Source organism: Drosophila montana, unplaced genomic scaffold (assembly GCF_035044405.1).
Source record: "Drosophila montana isolate Dmon_TW-CO22-7 unplaced genomic scaffold, ASM3504440v1 contig_2583_1, whole genome shotgun sequence".
Taxonomy (NCBI): domain Eukaryota; kingdom Metazoa; phylum Arthropoda; class Insecta; order Diptera; family Drosophilidae; genus Drosophila; species Drosophila montana.
Window position 1 is genome coordinate 887674 of NW_026997446.1, and position 23874 is coordinate 911547.

A 23874-nucleotide genomic window follows, 5' to 3' on the forward strand; every position below is an offset into this window, starting at 1 on the left:
AAATGCATGCACTCAGGGGAAAAACTCAAGAATTGCTCGACTTGAATCAAGCACAAAAGTTATCTAAATTGGATCCAGAACTTAAGCTGAGAATGAAATGCGCATTTCAGCATATTTTTTTAGGCCCGAAATTATGAACTAGAAGCTTTAAATACAGCGCTTAAGTTAGGTCAATTTTTCAAGCGTGCAAATTCTTGTTTTAAGTCATATTTAGCTCAATTTAAGCTTTTGCTGCTTATTAAGAAATTTCAAGAACGAAATAAAGAGAAAATTTAAAGAACGAAAGGAATAAGAACCTTAAAGATTATGCTCGAATTTACAGTAGTTTTTTCTGCGACTGTACAAAGATAACTTAGCCCTTTCCCAACTTTCTATAAGCCCCCTCTCTTCTTCTTCTCTCTCTTTGGCTCTTTTTTGGCTTGAATTTCTTCAACACAAGACTTAACCTATGTAAGATTGTGCTTCAATTAAGAGCTCTTAAATCGTACGCAAATTCGTGTAAAAAGTATTATTTTACTTTATTCAAGTTTTTTTTTTCTGTTTTATTCCCCATATCAACAGTGCATTTTTATATCAAGAATATTTCTTACTTAATTCAAGTATATTCAAATGAATAATGTGCTTATATTAGAATTTAAAACAGCTTTTTCTCTGAGTGCACCAACGGCACACACGCCTCCACCCGACCTTCTATAAAGTCCGCCTCTACTACAGAGCCCCGCGCAGTATGCTATGAAAAATTGCAGAACCATGCGCTCAATGTTAATATGGCCGCCAAATGAAACAACACACACACATACACACACACACTTATATGGTGTGAATAAGTGCGGCATTGTGTGCGTGTGTCTGTGTGTGTGCGTGAAAGTGCAAGTTTGGCTGCCTTTTGATGCTGCTGCTTTTATTGTTGATGTTGTTGTTGTTGTTGCTTTAACCTTCAACCGAGAACAATAAAAGCGAGCAGAAGTGCAGCTGAAATGAGTTGCAGCAAATGGAAAACTATGAAAAAGCAACGTGAAAAATAACAATTTTAAACGTGCTTTTTAAAACTGAGCGAGAACAAAAACAAGGCGTACATAAAAAAATGAAATTTAACTAGTTATTAAATTGCAATAAAAGACGTTTATTAAGGGAAGGGGAATTTCTTATATTTGCATTTGGATAACTAGTCGGAGCTCTCAGTTATCATCTGTTCTAGTATTAGGAACATAAGTAGTATAAACAAAACCTCAAAACTCTATATATTAAGCAAAATCGGGGGGAATTGAGCAGAGAGGGAAGAAAATGGTCTCAGGAACAAGTTCTCGACTCGCCTTGATGATGCCTTGGCAGAGTCTAATAGAAAAAAATCCGATATAAATATCATTCGTTTATTTTTGGGATATTTAAAGCACAGGAAAATCCCTTTTTTATGGCGTGTGTGTATACATACATACATATACGACTTCCCATATCCGATTACCAATTAAATTGAAGCAAATTTCGAGCGAAATATTATAAGCAATTGCGTTACGCAACGCATGAAATAATATAGGAGTTAAATTTAAAAATAAAAAGTAACTGTTCACAGAAGCTCATGTAATGCTCGAAGGTTTACATGAAAACCAAATAAATTTGTGTCACATAACGTTTCTTTATGTGTTAATTAATATCTTAAGCCCAATCGTGCACTTAAAAAAATTTGCTATAATTTTTGTTACAAATTTAAAAAAAATTATTAGTTTTTATACATTATTTAACATCATAATAAAGATATAAGAGCATCAGGGCGTGCCCCTGTAATTGCCCATATGTTCAAATAGTTCTCAATGCTTAAATATACTTTTAATTTTCACTGTGTAATTGTGAAATGCATAAGAAACACATACAAACATGTTTGTATGCACATATGTATACATGTATGAAGTCTGTGTACTTCTGATATGCATAAGAAACACATATACGTATGTATGCACATGTGTATATATGTATGTATGCTTTAAATATGTTCTAATTGCTCAAAAGACGCGCAGTGCGAAGCGAGGCATAAGAAGAATTGCGATTACCGTTCGAAGAACCGCAAGCGTGCGCCTATGCATATGCATACGCATATGCCAAGCGAAGGTCAGTCAAGGAGTAAATATGAAGATAAATGTAATTGTATATGTATATCAACATGTGTATATTAACATGCACAGATGTATGTATGTAAAAATGAACAATCGAATTTTAACTGTGACTTTACTTACCCCATTCTTTATGCTGTTGTTTCTTGCGCTGCGCTGATGCTGACGCGTGAACACACACACACTCGCACAAACATGCACATATTAAACGTATGTATGTATGTATATGTGCATGCAAATGTGCTGCTGCCTTTTGGCCGACACGTTTGCACTTGGCTGCTGCTGCGTCCATTGTGTGTAGTTGATTTGATGTCGACAGGGGGGGGGGGGGAGCAGCATGTGTGGCCAGCTGTGAAGTGGCTGACGGTTGCGCCCGCACCTGCTGGGTCAGGGGTGCAGGGGGTGCCGCCATTGTTGCCGAAACACACAAAGCGCCACGGCTCAAGTGCAGCGCGGCACAAATTTAATGCGCAGCAAAGTGGTTTTTTAGACCACGCTAGCACACACTCTAATACACTATACACTAACACTACAAAAAAAAAAAAACACCTCACACAAAAAAAAAGCACAGAACACACGCGTTTTACATTTTAATTATACGCACTCGCAGGGATTTTTCCAATAAGGCGCGCGCGCTTATCCATTTTTAACCGGCCAAATGAATAACTTTAACAGGCGCACACGCCTGGACTATACACTAAACACAACACACAAAAAAAAAGCACAGAACACACGCGTTTTACAATTTAATTTTACGCACACGCAGGATTTTTTCCATTAAGACGCGCGCGCTTCTCCATTTTTAGCCGCCATAATGAATAACTTTAAGGTCGTATGTAACAGCATTAATCGGCTAGCTGTTATCGATTTGTGCTGTAACAGTCGACTTACGCTGTTAAGTCCTGTAAGCCTTGCTTGTTACGATCGCTTGCGCTGTACACTTAACAGCAGCATGTTTAAAGTTCGTTTGCGAAAATGTTACTTAATTTTTGTCATGTTGCGCCTAACTTCTGCTGCCAATAAAGCTATTTTCTATTTCTAGTAATTTAGCTATTTTTTGGAATTTTAATTTTCAAATACCACAAAGCCTTATTGGTAATAGATATGCTTAACATAGGACTTAGCTCCATTTTTGATGCGCCAGCTGGCAACGCTGCTCAACTCTTCCACAGACCCACACTCGCTCTCTCTCTCTCTCACTTTCTCTCACTCACGCACTCGTGCGTATTATGTTCTGGCCTCGAAATGTGTAAAGTCACGTCAGGTGTTGAGTTATTGTTGGCAAAACTTTTCGCATATCATCCATTGCAAGCGTATTACTGCCACGCCCATTGCACAGCACAGCACACACGAAAATATTTGGAGAAAAATTGCGCATTTCGGTTGAATTTTAAAACTTTATCTCTCTTCTTCTCTCTCTGGTCACACTTACGCCTCGTCCATTTCCATTCATGCTTTGACTATAGCCAAATAGAATTAAACCCTAAATTATTTGATCTAAACCCGAACACCAACCCCCCCCCCCCCCCCTTAACCGGTGCCCAACACCCAACAATCTATCGCAGCCGCAACGACGCAAATCCCGCCACAAAGCACACGACGACACCGAGCATCCCTTTGATGTCAGCGCCGCAACAACAACAAAGTCCGCTGCATTTGGCCCACGCCCGCCTCCGCCTCCGCCCGCGCCCTCGCCCATGTATCTGGAGAATGCGCTGCTGCAGCGCCAGTTCGCGAATCCAATTAGTTACTTGGGCGGACCGCGTCTGCAGGCGCGCAGCAATCGCAACAGCATCGACTCGATATTATCGCTGGATTAGCGCCTGAGCCGGCAGACTGGAGGCTACTCACAAAACTCTCATCAAGTGCGCCCTGCCAGCCCTGCCACGCCTCCCCCCTCCTTGTCTGACAAGGGATTTGGCTTTTAGGTGCGGCCCGCTTGACCTTAACTTAGCTAGTTTGGAATTTTAGTTAGTTAATGTTGAACAAATTGTAAAAGTTCCTTTTCAAATAAAGAAAATATCAAAGAACACTCAAAAAAAAACGAGTTGGAAAACTCAAACGCACATTTCCAATTGGACATGTCGTAAAATATCAAATAAGAACGCGCAAATGTAACTAATTGGAACATTCTAATCTCAAAGAGCGCCGACTACTTTTCCAATTGGATATGGACGGAATTTCAAATAAGAAGAACACTCCATATTGTCTAACTGGAATATGTGTTATAATTTACTTTAAAAAAACCATGTTAAGCAAATAATTAGTTGAAATAAAAAATAATATAAAATATATTGTGTTTCACAGGATTTTTTGGAATACCCAAATCTAAATTTTAAGATTTCCTAAAAAATAAAAGAAAACATTAAAAAGAGGGGATCTATCTAATTGGAATTTATGGCTTAATTAAAATTTGAATAAAAAATTAAAAAAAAAAGGAATCTTAATTATAATATATTTAATAAGAATTTATGGATTACACAAATTTTACTATTTGAAATTTTTTTTTAAAAAAAATCAAGAAAATTTCTAAAAAGAAATCTATTAGAAATCGAAATAATTGGAATAATAATTAAATCTTTATAATTAAAAATTTCCCAAAAATATAAATGGAGCCCCTAAAGTATTCTCTGCAATAGTTAAAATGTTAACAAATGTTGCCTTTCCAATTAGAAATGCAGGATGAATAGCTATCTGCGGCACGCCGCACTTTGAATACCCTTCTAGACATAAGTTTTACGACTTTGCAGATATAAGACAAACATTATAAAGCTCTTATCTTGAAAAACAGAAAATGTTGCCATGCAAATACTCAATTTTCGACCTATTCTTCTCATAGAACTATATGAGAAGTGGTCCGATATTGATAGAGTTTATATATAGGAAATATTGTAATACTAGAAAATGTCAAGTTTAGTTAAGATATCGTAGAAATCAAAAAGCTTTTAATGCAATAACTGAATTTTCAACAGATCGTAACTGAGAAAGCTTTATAATATAGGAAACCGAAGAGAATATTCATATAGGAAGTGTTAAAACTGAAAGAAAAGTGTGCATAGAAACAGAGAAATGGACAAAGCTCAATAATGATCAAGAATATATATATACTATATGGGATCAGAAATGTCTTCTAATAGGCGATATTATAATATAATACCCTCTACAAGTGCATAAAAGCCTGGAATTCATTGATACCTATAATAATCCACTATATCTTTGATTAAACACATATACCCAAGAGATTTTATATCCAGGTAAGTAGGTAAACATTCTATAACTATATGCTATATACACATGACACGGGATAATTAGATCTGATTTTATATATGTAGATGTTGCCCTGACTCTTAATTATTCTTATGTACAATTAAAATACTCTCTACAAGAGCGTAAAAACCTAATTTGGTAATCTTTATATTCTCTATAATACTCTATTCACATATCTATGATCTCTTGGTACACATATATCCAAAAGATCTTAAATCCAGGCAAGTCTATAAACATTCTTTAAGTATAAGCTATATACACATGAAACTTGTTGATTAAATCTGATTCTTGGGAATACATAAAAGGTTCTTTATATGAAATATGTTGATCTGATCTCTGACTAATCTTATAAACTCCTATAATACCCTCTACAAAAGCATTAAAACTCTATCTATACTCTATTTCCATATTTTGATCTGATCTCTGTTTAATCTTACATAAAACTCTCCATATTCTCTATAATAATAATCTATAGGAGTATATAATAATAGATATAGGCGTATATCTTCGATCTCTGACTAAACACATATACCCAAGAGATTCTGTATTCAGGTAAATATAACCTATGCTATACACACATAATACGATCTGATTACATAAAAGGTTCTACATATGACATATATACTGATCTGATCTCTGATTAATCTAAAGTACAATTATAATATAATATATATTACCTATTTGTACTCTATTTCCATATCAATTATCTCTGACTAAACACATTTGCCCAAGAGGTATAAACATTCTATAATCTATAATCTATATATACGGCCTGATTCGATCTGATTTTATATTTTATCTTAGATTTATCTTAGATACGATTGAAAAGTTTGACAAAAGTAATATTTAAAAATTGTTTTATTGATTAAAAGTTGCAAGAATCGCCAAAAAATGGATCTTGCTTATGTGGTAATTATCTGTATCTGTATATTTATCTTTATGTTTATGTGTAGCTGTATCTGCTTCGATTTTGTTTTGTTTTGTTTTGTTTGTTTTTTAATTGTAAAAGTATCTGCTGCTTAGCTTAAACACGAAGAAAGTTGCCTTACAATAGATTGTATATTATTTTAATTTGAGTTTTTCTTGGTTTTCCGTTTAGTTTAGTTTTGCTTTTGCCTGGAGTTCGCTCCGCTCCCAGCGTGGATCTTGGCAAACGGCTTAAACTAAAGGACGAGGGGGGCTCGGGGATCGGGATTAGCTGGGCGCTAGGTAAAGTCCGGCGGCTTGTATTTGGGCGGTCGCTTAATTGGCTTCTATAACCAATTGCGGCCGCCACGTCATATGTTGTTCTCCTTGGCGCCCTTCGACGCCGACGAGGCGCCGCCCGCGTTTGTGCTCGCATCGTTGTCCCCTTTGTTGTTGCTGTTGCTGTTGTTGTTGTTGTTGTTGCTGCTGCTGCTGTTGCTGCTATTGGTGTTGTTGTTGGCAGTGGGCGTCTCCTCGCCATCGACGCCATCGGCTGCAAGGGGAAAAGAAATGCATTTAATTAGGGATTACTAGGGTTTGCCCGGCTTTGCCAGGGCTAGGTTTTTGCTTCTGGTTTTCCTCATATTTAGTTTGTTTTAATATGTTTGAAAATTGCTTTGAAATCCTTCGAATTGAGCTGCAAAAGTTGGCAGCAACATTTGCTGTCCATGTCTGTCGCTTGCTTGAAAGCTAGAAGACATTTGCAAATGAGTTTGAACCAGCAACTTCGCCAGTTCAACCTTTCATCCAACCTTTTGCCAAGTGTGAAACTCATTTCAAATGCATTTTACTTATACAGATCTTTGAAAATGAGTGGCGGATTGTAAACCGTTTCACCTATTATCCACGATTGTGGGTGGATTTACCAATATCGTTTAGACAACCTTTGATCCGCATATAGATCCCAAGTGATGGATTTTGGGAAGTGTGAAACTCATCGCAAAGAGATAAGTTTATAAAGATCCTTGAACATGAGTTTGCCGCAGATTGTAAACCGTTTTCACCTCTTTTCCACAGCTGCAGGTGGATTTTCATATTTCGCTTAGACAAGTATTTAATTCTATTTCTTTGAAACCGATCGAACTAAAGTGAGGTTAGTTTTTTAAAAAGTGTAAAACACAAAGATTCTTGGACACAAATCCACATCGATTTCCACCAGGAATGGATTAAGCGAAAAGTGTGAAACGCAGCTCAAATGCATTTTTACAAAGTTATTTGACAAAAGTGAAACATATCTCAAAGAAATACAAACAGAGAACTTTTGAAAATGGGTTTAAAGCCCATCTGAAGGCAAACAAAAAGATAGCATAAAAGAATTTTCCCTGCATGTTCCACACAAGCGGGTGGAATTGACCCCGTCTAACATCCAACTAAGACAAATTAAGCTTCAGTCAATCTCCAGGAGCAACTGTCGCCCGTGCTTACCCTTCTCCTTGTCGTCCTTGATATCGCTGGAGGTTTCGGAGGAGGTCTTGTTACTGGAATTGGTAATGATGGGCTCTTTGTCGAGGCGCGGCCGCTTGCGCTGGCCCTTGTACGTGCGATTTTCCCGGCGGCCAGCCTCGCCCTCGTCCTCGGAGTCGGAGTACTCGTTCTCGGGCACAATGCGCTTATCCTTGTCGCTCTGCGGCAGACGCTCATCCTTGTCGACCTTGTCCTCATCCTCGGACTCATCGTTGATGGCATCCTCGGGTATCGCCTGAATCTGTACGCCCGGCGCATGCGGCAACATGCGCAAATTCTCGAACAGACGACTCTTGATCTTCTCCAGATACTCGGCCGTATTCTGATTGGTCATGTTGCTCGGGCTGATATGCAGCTTAAAGTCGGGCCCAAAGTACTCGAAGTAATCGTTGTACGGCAGCTCGTTGGCTATTTCCACGGCCAGGGCCACGGACGTCTCGTACGTCCAGCAGCGGGAGACGTTGCGTATGGTGTAGCCGCCGCCGCCGACCATGAGGAAGGGCAGATTATACTTTTTGACAAACTCCACGCACTTGCCGTGCCCCTTGACCGTCAGATTGAAGCAGCCGAGACGATCGCCCGTCAAGGAGTCTGCGCCGCATTGCAGCACCACGGCCGCCGGCTGGAATGTCTCCATCACCTTGGAAATGATGGGCACAAAGATGCTCTCGTACGCATCGTCGTCCATGCCGTCGCGCAGCGGTATATTCACGGCATAGTATTTGCCCTTGCCGGCGCCAATGTCCCGCAGATCGCCCGTGCCCGGAAAGTATTCGCCGTACTTGTGGAAGCTGACAGTCATGACGCGATCCGTCGTATAGAATGCCTCCTCGACACCGTCGCCATGATGCACATCGATATCGATGTAGAGCACGCGCTGATGATACTTCAAGAGCTCCAGAATGCCCAGAACGATGTCGTTGACATAGCAAAAGCCGGATGCCTCCGATTTCTTGGCATGATGCAGCCCGCCGCCCCAATTGATGCAGATCTCCGAGGCCTGTTTGTTCAGCTTAACAGCGGCGGCCACCGAGCCGCCGGCGGACAGCTGACAGAACTCGTAGAGGCCATCAAAGACGGGACAATCTTCGCCCACATTGAAGCGCTGCATCTGTTTGTTGTACTCCGTCATATTATCCGGTCGTATCGAGCGCAAGAATCTCACATACTCATCCGAATGGAACTTGGTCATCTCGTCGGCAGTGGCTTTGTGCGGTCGCTGTAAAGGGGGGGAATGAATTGCATTTCCAATTTGCGGATCGGTTCGCAACTTACGTAAATCTCCATCTTGCGGTAGAGTCCATAGTTCAGCAGCAGGTTGTGCGTCATGCGTATGCGGTGCGGCTTCATGGGATGGCCCTGGCCATAGTAGTAGTTGCCAATGTCACCTGTGGAACAGTTAAGCAGATCAGTTGTAGCCGACTGCACAATACTCTATTCCAGATAAGAGCTAACGATTTTTAGAAGATTTCCTTGGTGCTTATTTATTTGTGGACTGTTAAACTGTTAGCCAGCGGCAGTGGCTTTCAAACTGTCTGGAAGCCGACTGCTCAATACTCTGTTCACTTTCAAACTGTCTGGAAACCGACTGCTCTATTCAGCTACAAATTACACAAAAAGCTTCCACTTTCTTATCAGATTATTGTTTATTGTCTGTCTGCTAGCCAAGTTATTAAGCCCCCGCTAAAACTGTGAAAAATAGAGATTTGTACATATTACCTCCCCCTTCCAACCTGGTGGGCGTGTCCAAAAATAACCAATCCTTCATTTACCTTGCTTTTACGCTACTAAATAGAACTCAATTTTTAAGCAACCTGCTTCAAACATTCCACAAAACACATATGCCCTTAATCCCCCTCTGAACAGGGTATATGTAAAAGAAAAAAACCATTTTGCGCCACGCTCTGCAAAACGAAAATTTTATTGCCAGTGCCGGCGAGGCGTCTACACGCACAGCGCACTTTGACGCAAACGACCGGCGGCGCACTTTCGCTATACCAAACAAAGACCTACAGGTACACACACACTCATGCACACTGGCACGCACGCACACACCACCATCACCACCACCGCCAACAGAGTCGCATGCGTTGCGGTCGTTAGCGCAAAGTGCGCTGTGTGCCAAAATGCTGGTACAGTCGCTGTAAAAATTGAAATTCACAAAAATGCCGAATGAACGCCGCCGTCGACCATTTTCGGCTGCTTTGGAGGCCGCAAATGCATCCAATTGCTGCATGGTGCATCGTTTCTTGCATTTATTGCATTTGATGTTATTTAAAAGCCAACTTACTGTCGTAATAATAGCAAACGCGCTTTTTGCTATGGGACTGCATTGTCACTGCTGCTGCTGGACTGCCGGTCGGTCGTAAGACGCGGCGCTGATGGTTTTTATGCGATTTGCCTTAAAGCAGCGATTTTAGCAATAATTTTATTTGTCTTTTAGCGGCTTGGTTATACTTTTCTTTGAATTAGCGAGAGAAGAAACACGGCCGCGCACTGCAAGAAAACGATGTGGTATGATATTTGCTGTGTGGCAACCACACTATATAGCGTTGCCACTCTGTAAGAAGAATTGCCAGATGACGGTAATGCACTAAAATGCGCCAAAATTATTTGGTATTTTTTGCAGTGCAATCTATGATCATGTATTCGTATAAAATATGTTTTTATAATGCTCAAAATAATTTAAACAATAACAGTTATAACAATAAGTCCTACATACAGTACTGTATTTTTAAAACATTAATATTTCGCTGGTTTTCTGTAATTTTACCTTAAGTGGCAACGGCCACATTGCGCGAGCCATGGTTTTTTTTTTGGTTGTGTGAGCGGGAGAGAAAACTTCTTTTAGTAGAAAAAAAACCGTTGAACGAGTTGGACGCGTTATCTGTGCGAGGCTATGTCGGTCGGTGTTTTCCGTCTCTTGTCGGTGAAAAATAAGAATTAAACTCAAAACTAAAGTGCAAAAATATTGAATGAAAATCGTATCTGTAGTGCAAATTGCAGTTGAATTCAAAGGAAGCTAGCGCAAAGTAACGCGTAAGTTTTTTAAGTGAGTTGTTTGTGCGCCGTTCTGTTTGTATGCGTGCGTGTGTTGTGTGTGTGTTTACGTGTGAATGTGTGTGTGTAAAAGAGAAAGAAGTTTCAGTTTCCAAGCAAAGCAAACAGCAAGTAAAACAGCAGCAACGGGAGTTGCAGTGGAAACACAAACAGAGCAACACACTCGCCAGCGCACACACACGAACACACACACACATGAACACGCCAGCGCAAAAGAAGTGGGGAAAACTGAAATAAAGTGTCGAAGCGGAGTAACAAAAAAAAAGAAGCGAAAAAGAAAAGAAATGAACGCGCCCGCTTTTCTGTGATGATGAAAATTAATTAAAATAAATAAAAATATATGATAACCGTCTGAAATATCCTGCGCAGTGCAGATGCCGCCGCCAACTTCAGTGTTTCCTCTTTGCCTCTCGCTCTCTCTCTTATCTCTTTTTGAATTTTTACCGACTGCCGCAGCAGACGTCTCTGCCGCCCCCGCGACCAACGCCTCGCGCTGAAAGTTTCTGTTACTTTTTTGTTGCCTTCCGTTTTTATCACGATAAATTTCCTTTTTCTCAATGCGCCCGCAGGATATTTTTTGCTGTTATTTATCTGCCAAGCAGCGTTCCCCCCTCCGCGTACGTGTTTAATTATAGTTTTTGTTCTCTCAGTCTCTCTCTTGTGCATCTCCTTCGCTTTCCAATTAGCGCAATTTCGGCAAACCGCAAAGCTAAATAGTTTATGGTTTTTTTGTTGTTTATTTTTGCCTACAGTCCAGTAACGACCGTGAAACAAAACAACAAAACGCGACGCTGGCGGCAACTGCATTTTATAGCTGTAACTGTAAAAACGCGCGGCTAAGCCGCTGGCTATTCAATAAAAAATATTCCAGCTAATTTAAATTAAAGGTAAGTGCTGCCACACTTTAGATTTAGCTATTTTCAGCTCATTGCTGCCCTGGTAACTTGTTTGCTCCTTGTTATTGTGTGCGTGTGTGAGTGTGTGTGTGAGTGTGGCCAACGCATCGTTCGTAAAGTGGCACAAAAATGCATCATTGCCTGACTCGACACTACAAAGTGCCGTTACAAAAGCCAATGAACGCATCAGCCAAATAACTAAACATAAAAAAATACCAATCTGGCAACAACAACAAATTAATGTAAGTTTATGCTGAGCGAGAGAGGGAGAGAAAGAGAGAGAGAGCGCAGCTATGCTCTGCCGCTGCATTTTCTATTTGCGCTGGCGCTGCTGCTGCTGCTGATAAAAGCAAATCCCATTTTATTGCCGCTGCTGTTGTGCGTTTTAAAAAGTCAAAGAGCAATGTTGTTGTTGTCGTTGTTGTTGTTGTTGTTGCGGCTGCTTGTAATTGTCTGTAATTTAGCTCGAGGACCAAACCAAACCAGTCCGGCAACCAGCTGTCGACGTCTGCGCGTGGAATACCATAAGGCAGAGTGAGCGAGAGAGGGAGAGGGAGCGAGAGCAAGAGCAACACATGCAGCTGCTGCTGACTCTCGCGTTCTGCCTCTCTCGTCGCTCACACTCTTCGGCTCAGTTGTTGTACTATTTTTGTTGGTGCTTTGCTTTGCCGCATTTATTTATTTACATTTCTCTTTGGCCTGTTTATTGTCCCAGCGCAGCATCGTCGCCGTTTGAAGTTCAAGCCACAATTTTTTGTTATACTATTTTTGTAGCTTATCTTGCGGTGCTTATACAGCCCCCCCCCTCTCCTTCCAACGTGCAGTCAAAAATAAAAATTTTCATTAACACGTTCTACAATGCGATGACAACTTCCACAGTTTGTTGTTGCTGGCGCTTTTTGATGGCCGGCTATTTGCCTTTTGCCACTTCTCTTTCCATTTGCCTTCCTTTCGTAACGACATAGATACAGGGGGGGGGGGGGGGGGGGGCAACCCTTTTTTTTGGGCAGTTCAAAGCAAAGTGCGGCGCATGGAGTTCGCTTCGAGTGCTGCACTTGGCAATTATGCCTTTTGGCTTTTGCGAAATGGGCAAACGGTAAATCTGCTTAACTCTCGACTAACGGCAAACTTGTTGAAGATCTCTGATGATGCTGCTTCTTCTTCTTTCGTTTTGATTATTTTCATTTTGCGCGCACAAAGCGCTTACGATTGAACGACTCACAAAGGCAAATGGCGAAATTACGGCAAATGCGAGCGAAGGAGGCGACGACAACAAATACAAAAACAACAACAACAACAACAACAACAACCAACTGTTAAATAGTGAAAAAGTAGCTGAAGTGGCAGCATCAGCAGAAGTAGAAAATTCAATTGTTCGAGCTGCGTCTGCGGCTGCGGCCTTTGTATTTTTATATACCCTATACCCATTGAAAATGCGTTAAAAAAGGGCATATTCGTTTTGTAATAGGTGGAGGTCGGAGACATAAAGACGTGGTAATCTATCTTATCGATAAGCATAAACCAGTTTATATTAATGACTATAAGAGCTAGAAATGTCCAATTAGAAATAGATATGTATTATATTCTATCCATCCAATTCAATTCATAGCCCCAAAAGGCAATACATGTCGATTTAAAGCTCCTTTAACACACGTGTCCTGAAGATTTAAAGTCCTGACACCAAGTTGTGCTATGTACAGGGTATCTTTCAGTCGCGCAAACCTAATTGGACCACTCTCACTTGATTTTTATGTGCAGCTCTCAACGTCGCCCACTTACAAGACACACAATGGAAACGAGCAACCGAAGCAGCAGCATCTTTTATTGATAAGAAAATTGAAAGTGCGTGGCAAGCAGAGGCAAGCGGCAAGTGTGGAAAGCCGGCGAGAATGGAAGGCAACTTGCAACTTGCAAAGAGAGATGAGCGCGTGAGGCGTGACCCTAATCCAAACTATCGATAAATTGGCAATTTATATCCCGATCGATCGCTCTTAACCTCACATAATGAAAAGCAGCTTGTAATTTGCAAATGGATGGGCGCGTGAGGCGTGACCCTAATCCAAACTATCGAAAAATTGGCAATTTATATTATCGATCGATCGCTCTTAACCTCACATAATGGAAAACAACTTGCAAAGAGATAAGTGCGTGAGACGTTGCAAAATGTGAACCTTATCCAAACTATCGATAAATGTGAACCTAATCCAAACTATCGATAAATGTGAGCCTAATCCAAACCATCGATAAATTGGCAATTTTTATAATCCATCGATCGCTCTTAACCTCACATAATGGAAGGCAACCTGCAAAGAGATGAGCGCGATGATGAACCTAATCAGAACTGTCGATAATTTGGAAACTTATATAATCGATCGGTCACATTATGATAGATGCCTTTTAAAAATGTGAAAGATTTCTGAATACTTTCCATTACTAAAGTCGGGAAATTTGTTTAACTATCTTAACTCTTAACTCAATCGATCTCTTATAGTTATCGATAGTTTTAAACGTCGATTTTTCTTTTGTAGAACTTTTTCTTGGACTTTGCATAAGATCTAATTTCAAAGAATTCTTCGCTCTTAACCTCTCATAATAAGTCGAACTCTTATAGTTCTCGATAGTTTTAACCGTGGATTATTCTTTTGTAGAACTTTTTCTTGGACTTGTCATGAGCTCCAATTCCACAGAATTCTTTGCGGTTTTAATCAGAATGTAGTTTAATTTGTTTTTCTTTCGCAATTCACAAATAATCGAAACGTTCTCTTTAATACAGAACCATTTTTTATCATCTATATTTTTTTTTTTTGAAGTCTACCGAACAATACATCTCATTTACTGAGTTTTTCTCGCTTTTCATCTTTTGCAAGAAGTGCTGCAGTAAATGTTGCTCCAGCTTCTCCTCCCCCCTTCGCCCATCCCCCTCTTGGCCATTGTCGTCGCCTGCCCGCACACAATTGACACAATTCAGATGGTGCTTCGGGCGCATCATCAATCCGGTTAATGGACGTCCAACTTCTTGTCCCCGTACGTTGTTGTTGTTGTTGTTGTTGTTGCAGTTGACCCGGCACGCCACGCCCATTTGGCCAGAGCAAAAGCTTCAAAGTTTTTATTTTATGGCAATTTGAAGTTGTTTTTTTTTGCCACGCTTGACAGGTGGCCAACATAAAGTGCAGCAGAATGCGGCAGGACAACAACTGCGGGTTGTTTTGTTTCGCTCATACCCTAGATTCATTTGAAAATGGCAAAGCGGGGTATAAGGGTTTTGAGTATATGTATGTAACAGGCAGAAGAAAGCATCTGCGACCGCATAAAGCTTATATATTCTTGCCTCGGATAAACAAACGGGTAGATCTGGCCATGTCCGTTTGTCTGTCTGTCCGTGTCGACTTTAGAGACCATAAGCAATAGAGTTTTGCAATGTTGGACGTAGTTTCTATTGACTGTGTAGAATAAATTAGTATCAAATCAGCTATAACGTACATTTTTATAAAATCGATAAATCGATATCGAATTCCTGCATATCTCGGACCTTTTAGGAGCTGGTGTTCCTTAAAATAGTTTATATACTCTCGTATAGTATCTGTAGATCGAGAACATTTCACTTTTTGGATACCTTATTCGGCTATGTCTTAAAAAAACCTTCAAAAACTTATTTTTAAAGGAATCTCCTCAGGCTTAGATACTTCAATACATTTAGATGCCACCTTTGATACCTGAGATTTTCATTAGTATCGGACAGTAATTGGCCGAGTTATTCAAGAATGCATTTCTCATAGAGAGGGACTAGGATAAGAAGAAGCACGGCTTAAGTTTGAGTATATCTGTATGTGTATGCCTTTTTACAGGGTATCTGCTAAGCGGACTGCCCAGACTAGAGAACTCTTGTTGCTGCACGTTGCATTGTTCAATTGTTTTTCCTTTTTGGCGGACAGTGGAAAAACTTTTTAATTTATGTCGTTAAGAAAAGTTGCAGTCGCGTTTAATGGTCAGCTGGCGAGCGGAGGGGCGGGAGGGAGGTAAAGGGGCTAAGCTGCCCTGTGACCGGCTAACCCAAAAGCTAGTTGGGCGGTTCAATTAGATTTATGGGATTAGGACAGGTCGCACACACACACACACGGGACTCGATTCGCACGTTGGACGCGCTGCTGCTGCTCTCCAAACATTTTGCATTGTTTGCTTTTTGCTGTTGCTGCCCCGCCCCTCACCCCTCCTCGCCGCAGCTCCCCTGGTCTGTGGCACTTCAGTGCACATCCGGCTGGGCAACAACAAAACATTGTTTCGTTCCGTAAAGCGGCGGCAACTTTTCGCAGCGGTGGTTGTTTCGCACTCGCTGAAAGCTGCGCCAGCGTTTTCCGGTTTGCCCATTCATACTGTGTTCCCTCCCCCCCCCTCTCCGCCCACCCGCATTCCTGGCCAGGTTTGCGCTCCTGGCCCAGGCACGGGCACGGGCACAGGCCGTGAGCGCGCACACATTTCCGGTAGAAAAAACCTCATGTGCCATGCCCACTGTGCATGCGTGTGCCCCTCTGTGTGTGTGTGTGTGCTTGTGTGTGTTTTGTGGTGGTTGTTACTTTGGCTAGTTTTCGATTTTATTGATTTTCATAAAGCTGCTTTTGCGTCCGTCCAACTTTGCGACTACTCCAATTAGAGGCCGCAGCTGTAGAAATAAAAATTTTGCCCCATTTGCATTGAAAACCATTTCCATATTCCTAATCTCTTTTTGTGCAGCAGCTGCCACTTGCAGTTGCATCAAAGTAAGGCTTCCCCATAAAGCGAAAAATGAAATATATACTAATTGGAAATGCACACAAGGCTCTCCGATTGATCAAGGGAAGGCTTTACTCTGAATCAAAAGGGGTTTAGGGAAGTAGGACTGTGTGTGTGTTCTCTTGGGGTAAAGCCTAGGCTTCCAGTTTATATAGAAAACTTTTACTTATATATGTTGATCAAAAATATTATAACAGTACTAATAGGACAACTGTCAATTTATGCACTCACCTCTTGCCCTAGGTTTTTCTATGTCCTTTCAAAAGAAGTCAGAATAAAACTAATCAGGATCTAGAAAAAATAGGAACTAACGCCGGAAGTAAACAAGGAAAAGTCAAATGCTTCCTTATCGATGATAATACGAGTCGGTTGATTGATTGTCAACCTCTTATACCGTTAGCACCTTTATCAGGAAGACGAACCCCGACCAAGACTGTTAATTGACATTGCAAGGATCGCAGCGGCTGTGAATAATACTTAAATGCGGGTAAAGTCCTCATTGACGTGGAGTTGCGTATTAAGCGTTTGCTGTACTTAAAAACCAACTGAGACTTAGGATGGACCTAAGCCCTCAACAAAGCAGAATATCCTGTCCGCCCAACATGCATTCAATTGGCACCGACAAGAAGGAAACCTCTTTGAGAGGCGCTAATCGCCGTCTTTCGACTTCAACCATATTATTAAACCCTAAAGTGTACAACCTCATGTTAAATAAGCCTTTACTTCTCAACCCTCAACCTCAAAACGGTTGACATCCCAATAGATTATATCACCGGACCCTGAGATATCATCCAAAAATTAAACCCATCTGACATCGACACATGCAGATTATGTGAAGGAGATTAAGAGATCTTGGCATATGTAAATCTCAACCCCATAAATATATGCTTCTAGCCAGTTCGTGGTGCACAAAAAACCATTATAATAAGCATCTCTAAGTCTCAAGTGCTTTTGTGATATGACCCAGTTCTTTGTGCAGTCCTAAGATAGGGCAAGACTTAGGGGCAAACTTTTTAATTACAAGGATCAGGACAATAAAAGTTTATTGTGCGAAAAGCAGCCCGAAGCGCTCGTTCTGTTCATTTCTCAAAGTCCACAAAAATAAACAGCACTAAAAACTAAAATACTAAACTTAACTCTGGCCTCAACTGACAGTCGAACTATTTATCTATAAAAAAAAGAAAAAGGAAAAGGCAGACCTAAATCCAGTTAAAGTTGATGTTTTAATGTGCGGCAAAAGTTTTTGCTAATCCCCAAATCGGAGCTAACAATAAATCTAGTGCGATTCGAGTGTGGAAAAGCGATTGTTGCGCTCAACTTTGGTAAATATTGAAGATTCGGCGAGGAGTGTGGGTTGGCTGGGCGCAAAGGAGGGCACGGAGCGATGCGACGGCCGAAACAGCAAATCGATTTCAAATGCAATTGAAAATTCCAGCCAGCCAATGAATTGCTCTCCCTCTCTCGCTCTCTCTGTCTCTGTCTCTGTCTAGCTAGCTAATATTCAAATGGAATTGGAGTACATTGAACTCCGAGAACACAGACAAGGTGTGAAATTCGCCAGGAGGCACAAGCACCGATTCCTCGCAGGCAGATAAACATAAACAGAAAAGAAACTGGAGCACAGAAAATAAAAGGCCAGCAGCAGCAGCAGAGCAACTATCTGGCAATAGATGCCTGGGGAGCTGGGCCATAACAAAGCAGATTTACGGACTGGGGGCATACGCTGCGGCTCGAAGCTGTCTGTGCCCAAAACTTGTGTGGGAATAAACTTGACAACAGTTCTTAAGAAATCATAACAACCCTTTAAAGTACAAAAAACACAACCCCCGTACGAAATTTTCAAATGAAATTAAAAAGTTTATCGTCAACTTTGAAAAACAGTGCACTAAAAATGTGCGACTGTCAGCCCTCAAAACGAAAAGAAAAAATAAATAGCGTTTAACTGAGTCGAGTGCTTGTCTCTTCGCAATTTTTGCTTTCAGTTCAATTTTTAGCTGCCAAACTTGGCCCAAAACTTGTCAACTATGCGCTGTAGAGATGTCAGGCAAAAAAAAAGTAGAAGAAACTAAAACTTAGCCACTTGAATAGTTAGTGTAATTTGTGTAGCGCAGTGTGAAAGTGCCGCCAAAGGTTTTGCCAAGAAAAGGAAGGCGAAAATAATTTGTGGAATTAAAATTTTGAGTAAAGTTTCTGCGAAGAATACTTCTCTTTATACGTATTTTCTTAATATAAGATTAATTAGAAGCTTACCTGACAGCATTAAATAATGCACATTTTCCGCTTAAACGCAAAAGCGTGTAACTGTGGTTCCACTTCTAGCAGTGAAATATGGGTGAAAAGCTGTAAATTGCTGTTATCGCTTGGGCTTCAATTTATGTGTCAAAGATCTCTTCAAAAAGTTCTTTAAGACAAACCATTCTATGTAGAACATGCGATTCAGAGTTGCTTGTTGTTCCATTCCACCTCATTTAGTGGAAATTAGGTGGAACTAGAAGTAGTTCGTGATAGTGATTTGCAACTTTCAGCTTGTATGAACTCAAGTTTAATTTCCCTTTGGCCTACATTTTCTATGTTATTCGTTACGTGTTTCATTGACCCTTAGAATTCCACCCCAACTGGCGGAAAGTGGGTGAAAACTGGGAGAATCTTAGGAAAAACATTTTATCGATGTTATTATTACCGTTATGTATTGTCTCATGTGCTTTGCATAATTTTGCCATCACTGAGCAGAGTTCATGAATTATACGAACGCGCTTTTGGGACATTTACCATGAAATTTTCAAGCATATTTCATGCGATGCTTCACTTGAAATGAACCAAAAAACTTGCTCCGTCTCTTGACGACTGCTGGGAGCGGGAGGAGGAGATGGGGCGAGATGGAGCTGGTAAGAATAAGGAGGATGCCAGCTTGCAATTTGTAGCAGCGCCTGGCAAGTTATTGTTATAGACTATGCCCGATTGACTGACTGTCCGCCCGGGCACGAAATGTCACGCTGTGATTGCGCCGAGAGCGAAATCTCAGCTACAGCTGCAGTCGCAGTCGCAATTCTCAATTCTCAGTGCTCTGTGCGCTGTGCTGCGACTATTTGTCTCGAGTGCATTGCAGTTTGCTGGAATTGTGTCTAGTGGCGCACTTCAAGTCGCATTGCCACCCCGCCCCCTCCTCCCCCAGCCTAACGCTACATACAAGCTCCCCAGGCGCTCGACCCGCAATGCACTTTGCTGATTATTTGTCTCGATTTTGTTGTTATACCCTGAACCCATTGAAAATGGATAAAAAAGAGTATACAATTTTTGTGCAAGCGTATGTGACGGGCAGAGAAAAATATCTCCTAATTATTCGTTATCAGGATGAAGAGCTCAGTCGATCTAGCCAGGTCTGCCTCTATGAACGCGTTGATCTCGAGAACTACATCAACTAGAGATTTGAAATTTGAAATATATATACTTTTCTATACCATAAGCAGAACGAGCTTATCTTTTTTCCGATATCTTCTTTTTTTATAGATTTTGCAACTTGTTTTCTAAGCATAACTCGAAGACTATGGGAGTTATTTATATCAAACTTAGTAAGAAGTTTCTCGTATAGTGTAAGCAGATCAGGAAGTTTTCATATTTTAGATACCTACTACAGAAATTCGTAAAAGCTCAATATTAGATGAAGAGCCTTTTGTAAGCCATTCTGAATCCCTGAAAATTTCATAAAGATCGGACTGTAAATACCGAAGTTAGTCAAGAACGCATTTCTTATAGATAGAGTGGGGAGAAGTGAAGAAGAAGCACAGCTACACATAAAGTGCGCGTGTATTTGTGTATGCATTTATAGAAGGAATGCTTGTTACGACAGCTCGGGCAGGGTATCTCCTCGTCGGACATTTCTGTTCTTGTTCTTATTGGTTTATTATTTGAATTGAGCCACGTGACGTAGTTGTTTTCCATTGTTGTTTTTGTTGCTTTGACTGAAATCAATTTGACACAGATTTAGTTTCAGATCAAAATCAATATCAATTGTGTCAGGGCTGGTCCGAGGCGCCCCTGGGATAGAGCTGAAGCTGATATTATGCAGCTCCAAGCAATTAACCAGACACCTGACTCTATTGTGTGCGAGTGTGTATCAGTGTGTGTGAGTGTGTGAATGTGTGTGTGCATGCATACAAATTAGTTTTAATATTTGCAAGGCAAACGGGCAACACACAAAACGTAAATTGGCTGAGAGGCTGCCGCTTGCCACATTCCACTTGCCGCTTGCCGCTTGCCACTGCTGCAAACTTAACTCGACTTCCGTTCATTACGACGACGAGTTGTATTTTCAATTTTGCAACACGGCAAATTTACATATTTTTCTATTGCCATTTAACTCTTGTGTGTGTGTGTCGAGTGCGTAGCCAATGTTCAAATATTTTCCCACAAAAAAAAAATAAAAATCACAAACAAAAACAAAAGACACAAAACCCAAATACTTTTCCCATGTTCAAAACGCATTTACTGTTGCTGCCACGCCCCCTTCCCCCTTCCGCCTGCCCCACTGCCACCACACGATAAATTGCATGCATAGATAGTTGGGCTTGGATCGGGTTGTGTCCAGAATCGAATCATTGCTCTCTGAATACCTCTGTAAATACATATTTGCCGCTTGTTGTGCGGCCCACTTCAGTCTTTGATTATCTGCGCCACTCGAGACTATTCCATTTGTGATTTGTTATTGTAACACTGTAAACAGTTCGGGTCCATAAAACCCAGGCTAAAGAGTCGATAACCTTTTTACAATTATGTATAAAATGTGTGGGATACAAGTGCCAAGTACCAAGTGCGTTCTATGGAGCGGGCTTTTAAAGAGGAGGAAACTTTATAGTAAATACTTTGTTAGGAGTTTGGCTAAGCTTAAGTGAAATAGTCAGAGAGAGAGAGAGAGAGAGAGAGAGATACTCTAAGCGTAGAAGGCAGAAAGTGTTCTTAGTTAATACAATACAAAATATGAATTAAAAAGTTTCTATGAATGTAAAATAACTTTTAAAGCTATAAATATGTTAATCTTCTCATAGTTTCTGGTAAAATACTCGCAATTTATTATCTCTTACACCAAATGCAGATAAATCCTAGCGCTGCGCTGCAAAAAACGCATATTTTTAAATGGCCTTTCTATGCGATTCTCAAGAATTCAAGTAAGGTTTGAAAAGCAAAAATTTAATATATTAATATTAATAATTGCCTCTAATATAATTTGATTGGCTATACACACAAAAATAACTATCCTATATTTATGCATGTAGGCCTTACATATATTTCGTGACTATCCCAACGCCCCTCCACGCTTTGTTTAGTTATTATCAGCATTGCTGGATCTTAAACTAACATATGACCAACATTTTATTAAGGGGTATATTTCGATACCTTCAAGCGCAAAAGATAAAAATAGAGTGATAAAGAGAGGGAAGGAGGGAGCGGGAGCTGTTGCTCAACAGCTGACAGGGCACCTCCAAAATAAAAGAAGAAGAAAACCGAAAGTGATACAACTGCCAAAAGGGTCTTTCACTTGGCTGGGCCGCCCACGCGCTATAAATATGAAATGTGCTGCAGGCGCTGCAGCGAGGGGAGAGTCGAGTTAGTGATGCGCATCCTGAGCAGCGTTTCCTTTGCCTTCTTTGACTCGGTAAGCAGGTCACGTGAGCCAAATTGCTTAAGACTTGATGGGCGAAAGCGTGGCAGGAGCAGGGGTCTGGGGAAGGGATAGGAGCAGGTCAGGGGTTATCATAGGGCGCCTAACCCGGCATCCAACACCCGCGCGGCAGTCAGTCAGTCGGAATCGCGTCCGTCGTAGGGGCAGTAAATGTGATTGCTTGAAGTGCCAGTTGCTGTCGCCCCTGCACCCCCCCCCCCCCCCTGGCTGCTCCACAAACTGGCTGTGTTTGCTCTGCTTTGGCCTCGTGCGTGTGTTTTTGTTATTCTTGGGTTTATTTCGCAGCGACTGGCTTCCTTTTCCTCAGCTTTTAATACACCCCATCGAAAATGGGTAAAAAAAAAGGGTATATTGTTTTTGTGCAAATGTTTGTGATAGACAGAGAAATGCATCTGCATAAAGTAAATATATTCTGGATCAGAAGGACGAGCTGAGCATAACTAGACATGTGTCTGTCTGTGAGCCAGAGCAAGTTTATATTTCGATTGATATATTCTCCCATATTCATATACTTGATATGAAAATGATATGACATGATTTGTTAAGCATTACTTAAAGTTTTTAGACCATGTAGCTAGAGCCTTGTGCTTTGGTATGCATAAACTTCTTGATGTCATATTTAAGCCCTTAAAATTTCATAAAAATCGGACGGTAACCAACGAAGTTAGACAAGAACACATTTCTTATAAATAGGGTGGGTTTAAGAAGAAGAAGAAGCACAGCTGCTGCAGAAAATGCGCAGCTTGCAGCGTGAGTTCGTATGTGTGTGCGTGTGTATGTGTGTGTCTGTGTGTTTATGTCTGCTGCTGTCCATTAGGGTAATACAGGGTATCTTCTGGTCGGACACTTGCGACTAGTTTGCTGTCTGCGGCTTCTTCTTCTTCTCTAAAATAAAACATGCTAAAAATTTGCCAGATTTTAACGCTTGTCGCTTGTCGTTTTCTCGTTTCGCCTGCAATTGTTTCAACGTGTTTGAAATATTTTAAGACTCTGCTCGAGTGTGTGTTTGTGTGCTTGTGTGTGTGTTGTGTGTGTTGTGTTATGTTGTGTTTGTTTGTTTTGCTTGCGTTTTTGTTTTAACCACGCATTCGCAGCTCCAGCGCAATGAAGTTGCTGCCGCCTTATAAATACATAAAATAAATACACACACACACCCAGGCACACACACACACACACGCAGGCACACACACACACACACGCAGGCACACACACGCACACGCACATCGCATTGCTCATGGTATAAAAATCAATATTTGCGCCGTGTCGCCGTCAGCGTTGACTATTTTATTTTATTTTTTTTATATTAGTATTTATACCCTGTAAGCATTGAAAATGGGTGTCTAGCTGGGAAAAGTAGGCATGGAAATTGTAGATAAATAACTGATTAGCATCAAAATCAGTTTCTCAAAAGGTTAAGACTTTATATTGGGAATGTTTACATAAAACAATGTCAACTTTGTGCTTTGAAAATTGTTTCAAAATTAAGCTGTAAATATAAAAGTTGTTTTGGAATGAATTTTGCAAGCACACTGCAGTTCAGTCTGAAGTTTTTGTATTTACGGGTCTCATTTACAGGGTATTTCCTAGTCGTTAACACTCCACTCAAGCACACTTGTTTAATTTCTTGCGCTGATAAGACTGATGAGAAACGGATGCGTGTGTGTGTTGTGCC

General features: G+C 40.8%; 3 protein-coding genes across 7 annotated transcripts in view; 2 read left to right on the forward strand and 1 right to left on the reverse strand.

The window, feature by feature from the left end:
* Positions 1-4136, forward strand: part of axo (axotactin) — a 74425-nt gene extending 70289 nt beyond the window's left edge. The window contains exon 20 of one of the 2 annotated variants that reach the window (XM_064683198.1): positions 3671-4136. In XM_064683198.1, the coding sequence (XP_064539268.1) occupies positions 3671-3925 (255 nt within the window). In that variant the 3' untranslated portion in view covers positions 3926-4136. Of the gene's footprint in view, positions 1-3571; positions 3629-3670 lie in introns of those variants that run through there. The other variant, XM_064683199.1, reaches the window with a different exon arrangement.
* A 2076-nt stretch (positions 4137-6212) lies between these two features.
* On the reverse strand, positions 6213-10318 carry HDAC1 (histone deacetylase 1). The gene is made up of 4 exons (XM_064683255.1): positions 10093-10318; positions 9078-9190; positions 7764-9021; positions 6213-6831 (listed from the first exon to the last, which is right to left on the reverse strand). The coding sequence occupies exons 1-4, from the start codon at positions 10133-10135 to the stop codon at positions 6650-6652; spliced, it is 1596 nt and encodes a 531-aa protein (XP_064539325.1). The 5' UTR covers positions 10136-10318; the 3' UTR covers positions 6213-6649.
* Positions 10319-10648: 330 nt separating this feature from the next.
* Src64B (Tyrosine-protein kinase Src64B) overlaps positions 10649-23874 on the forward strand; it is a 39517-nt gene continuing 26291 nt past the window's right edge. Inside the window, exons 1-2 of one of the 4 annotated variants that reach the window (XM_064683209.1) lie at positions 10649-10841; positions 11615-11749. The gene's annotated coding sequence lies outside the window, so the exon portion shown is untranslated. Of the gene's footprint in view, positions 10855-11614; positions 11750-23874 lie in introns of all 4 variants that reach the window. The other 3 variants (XM_064683207.1, XM_064683206.1, XM_064683208.1) reach the window with 3 other exon arrangements.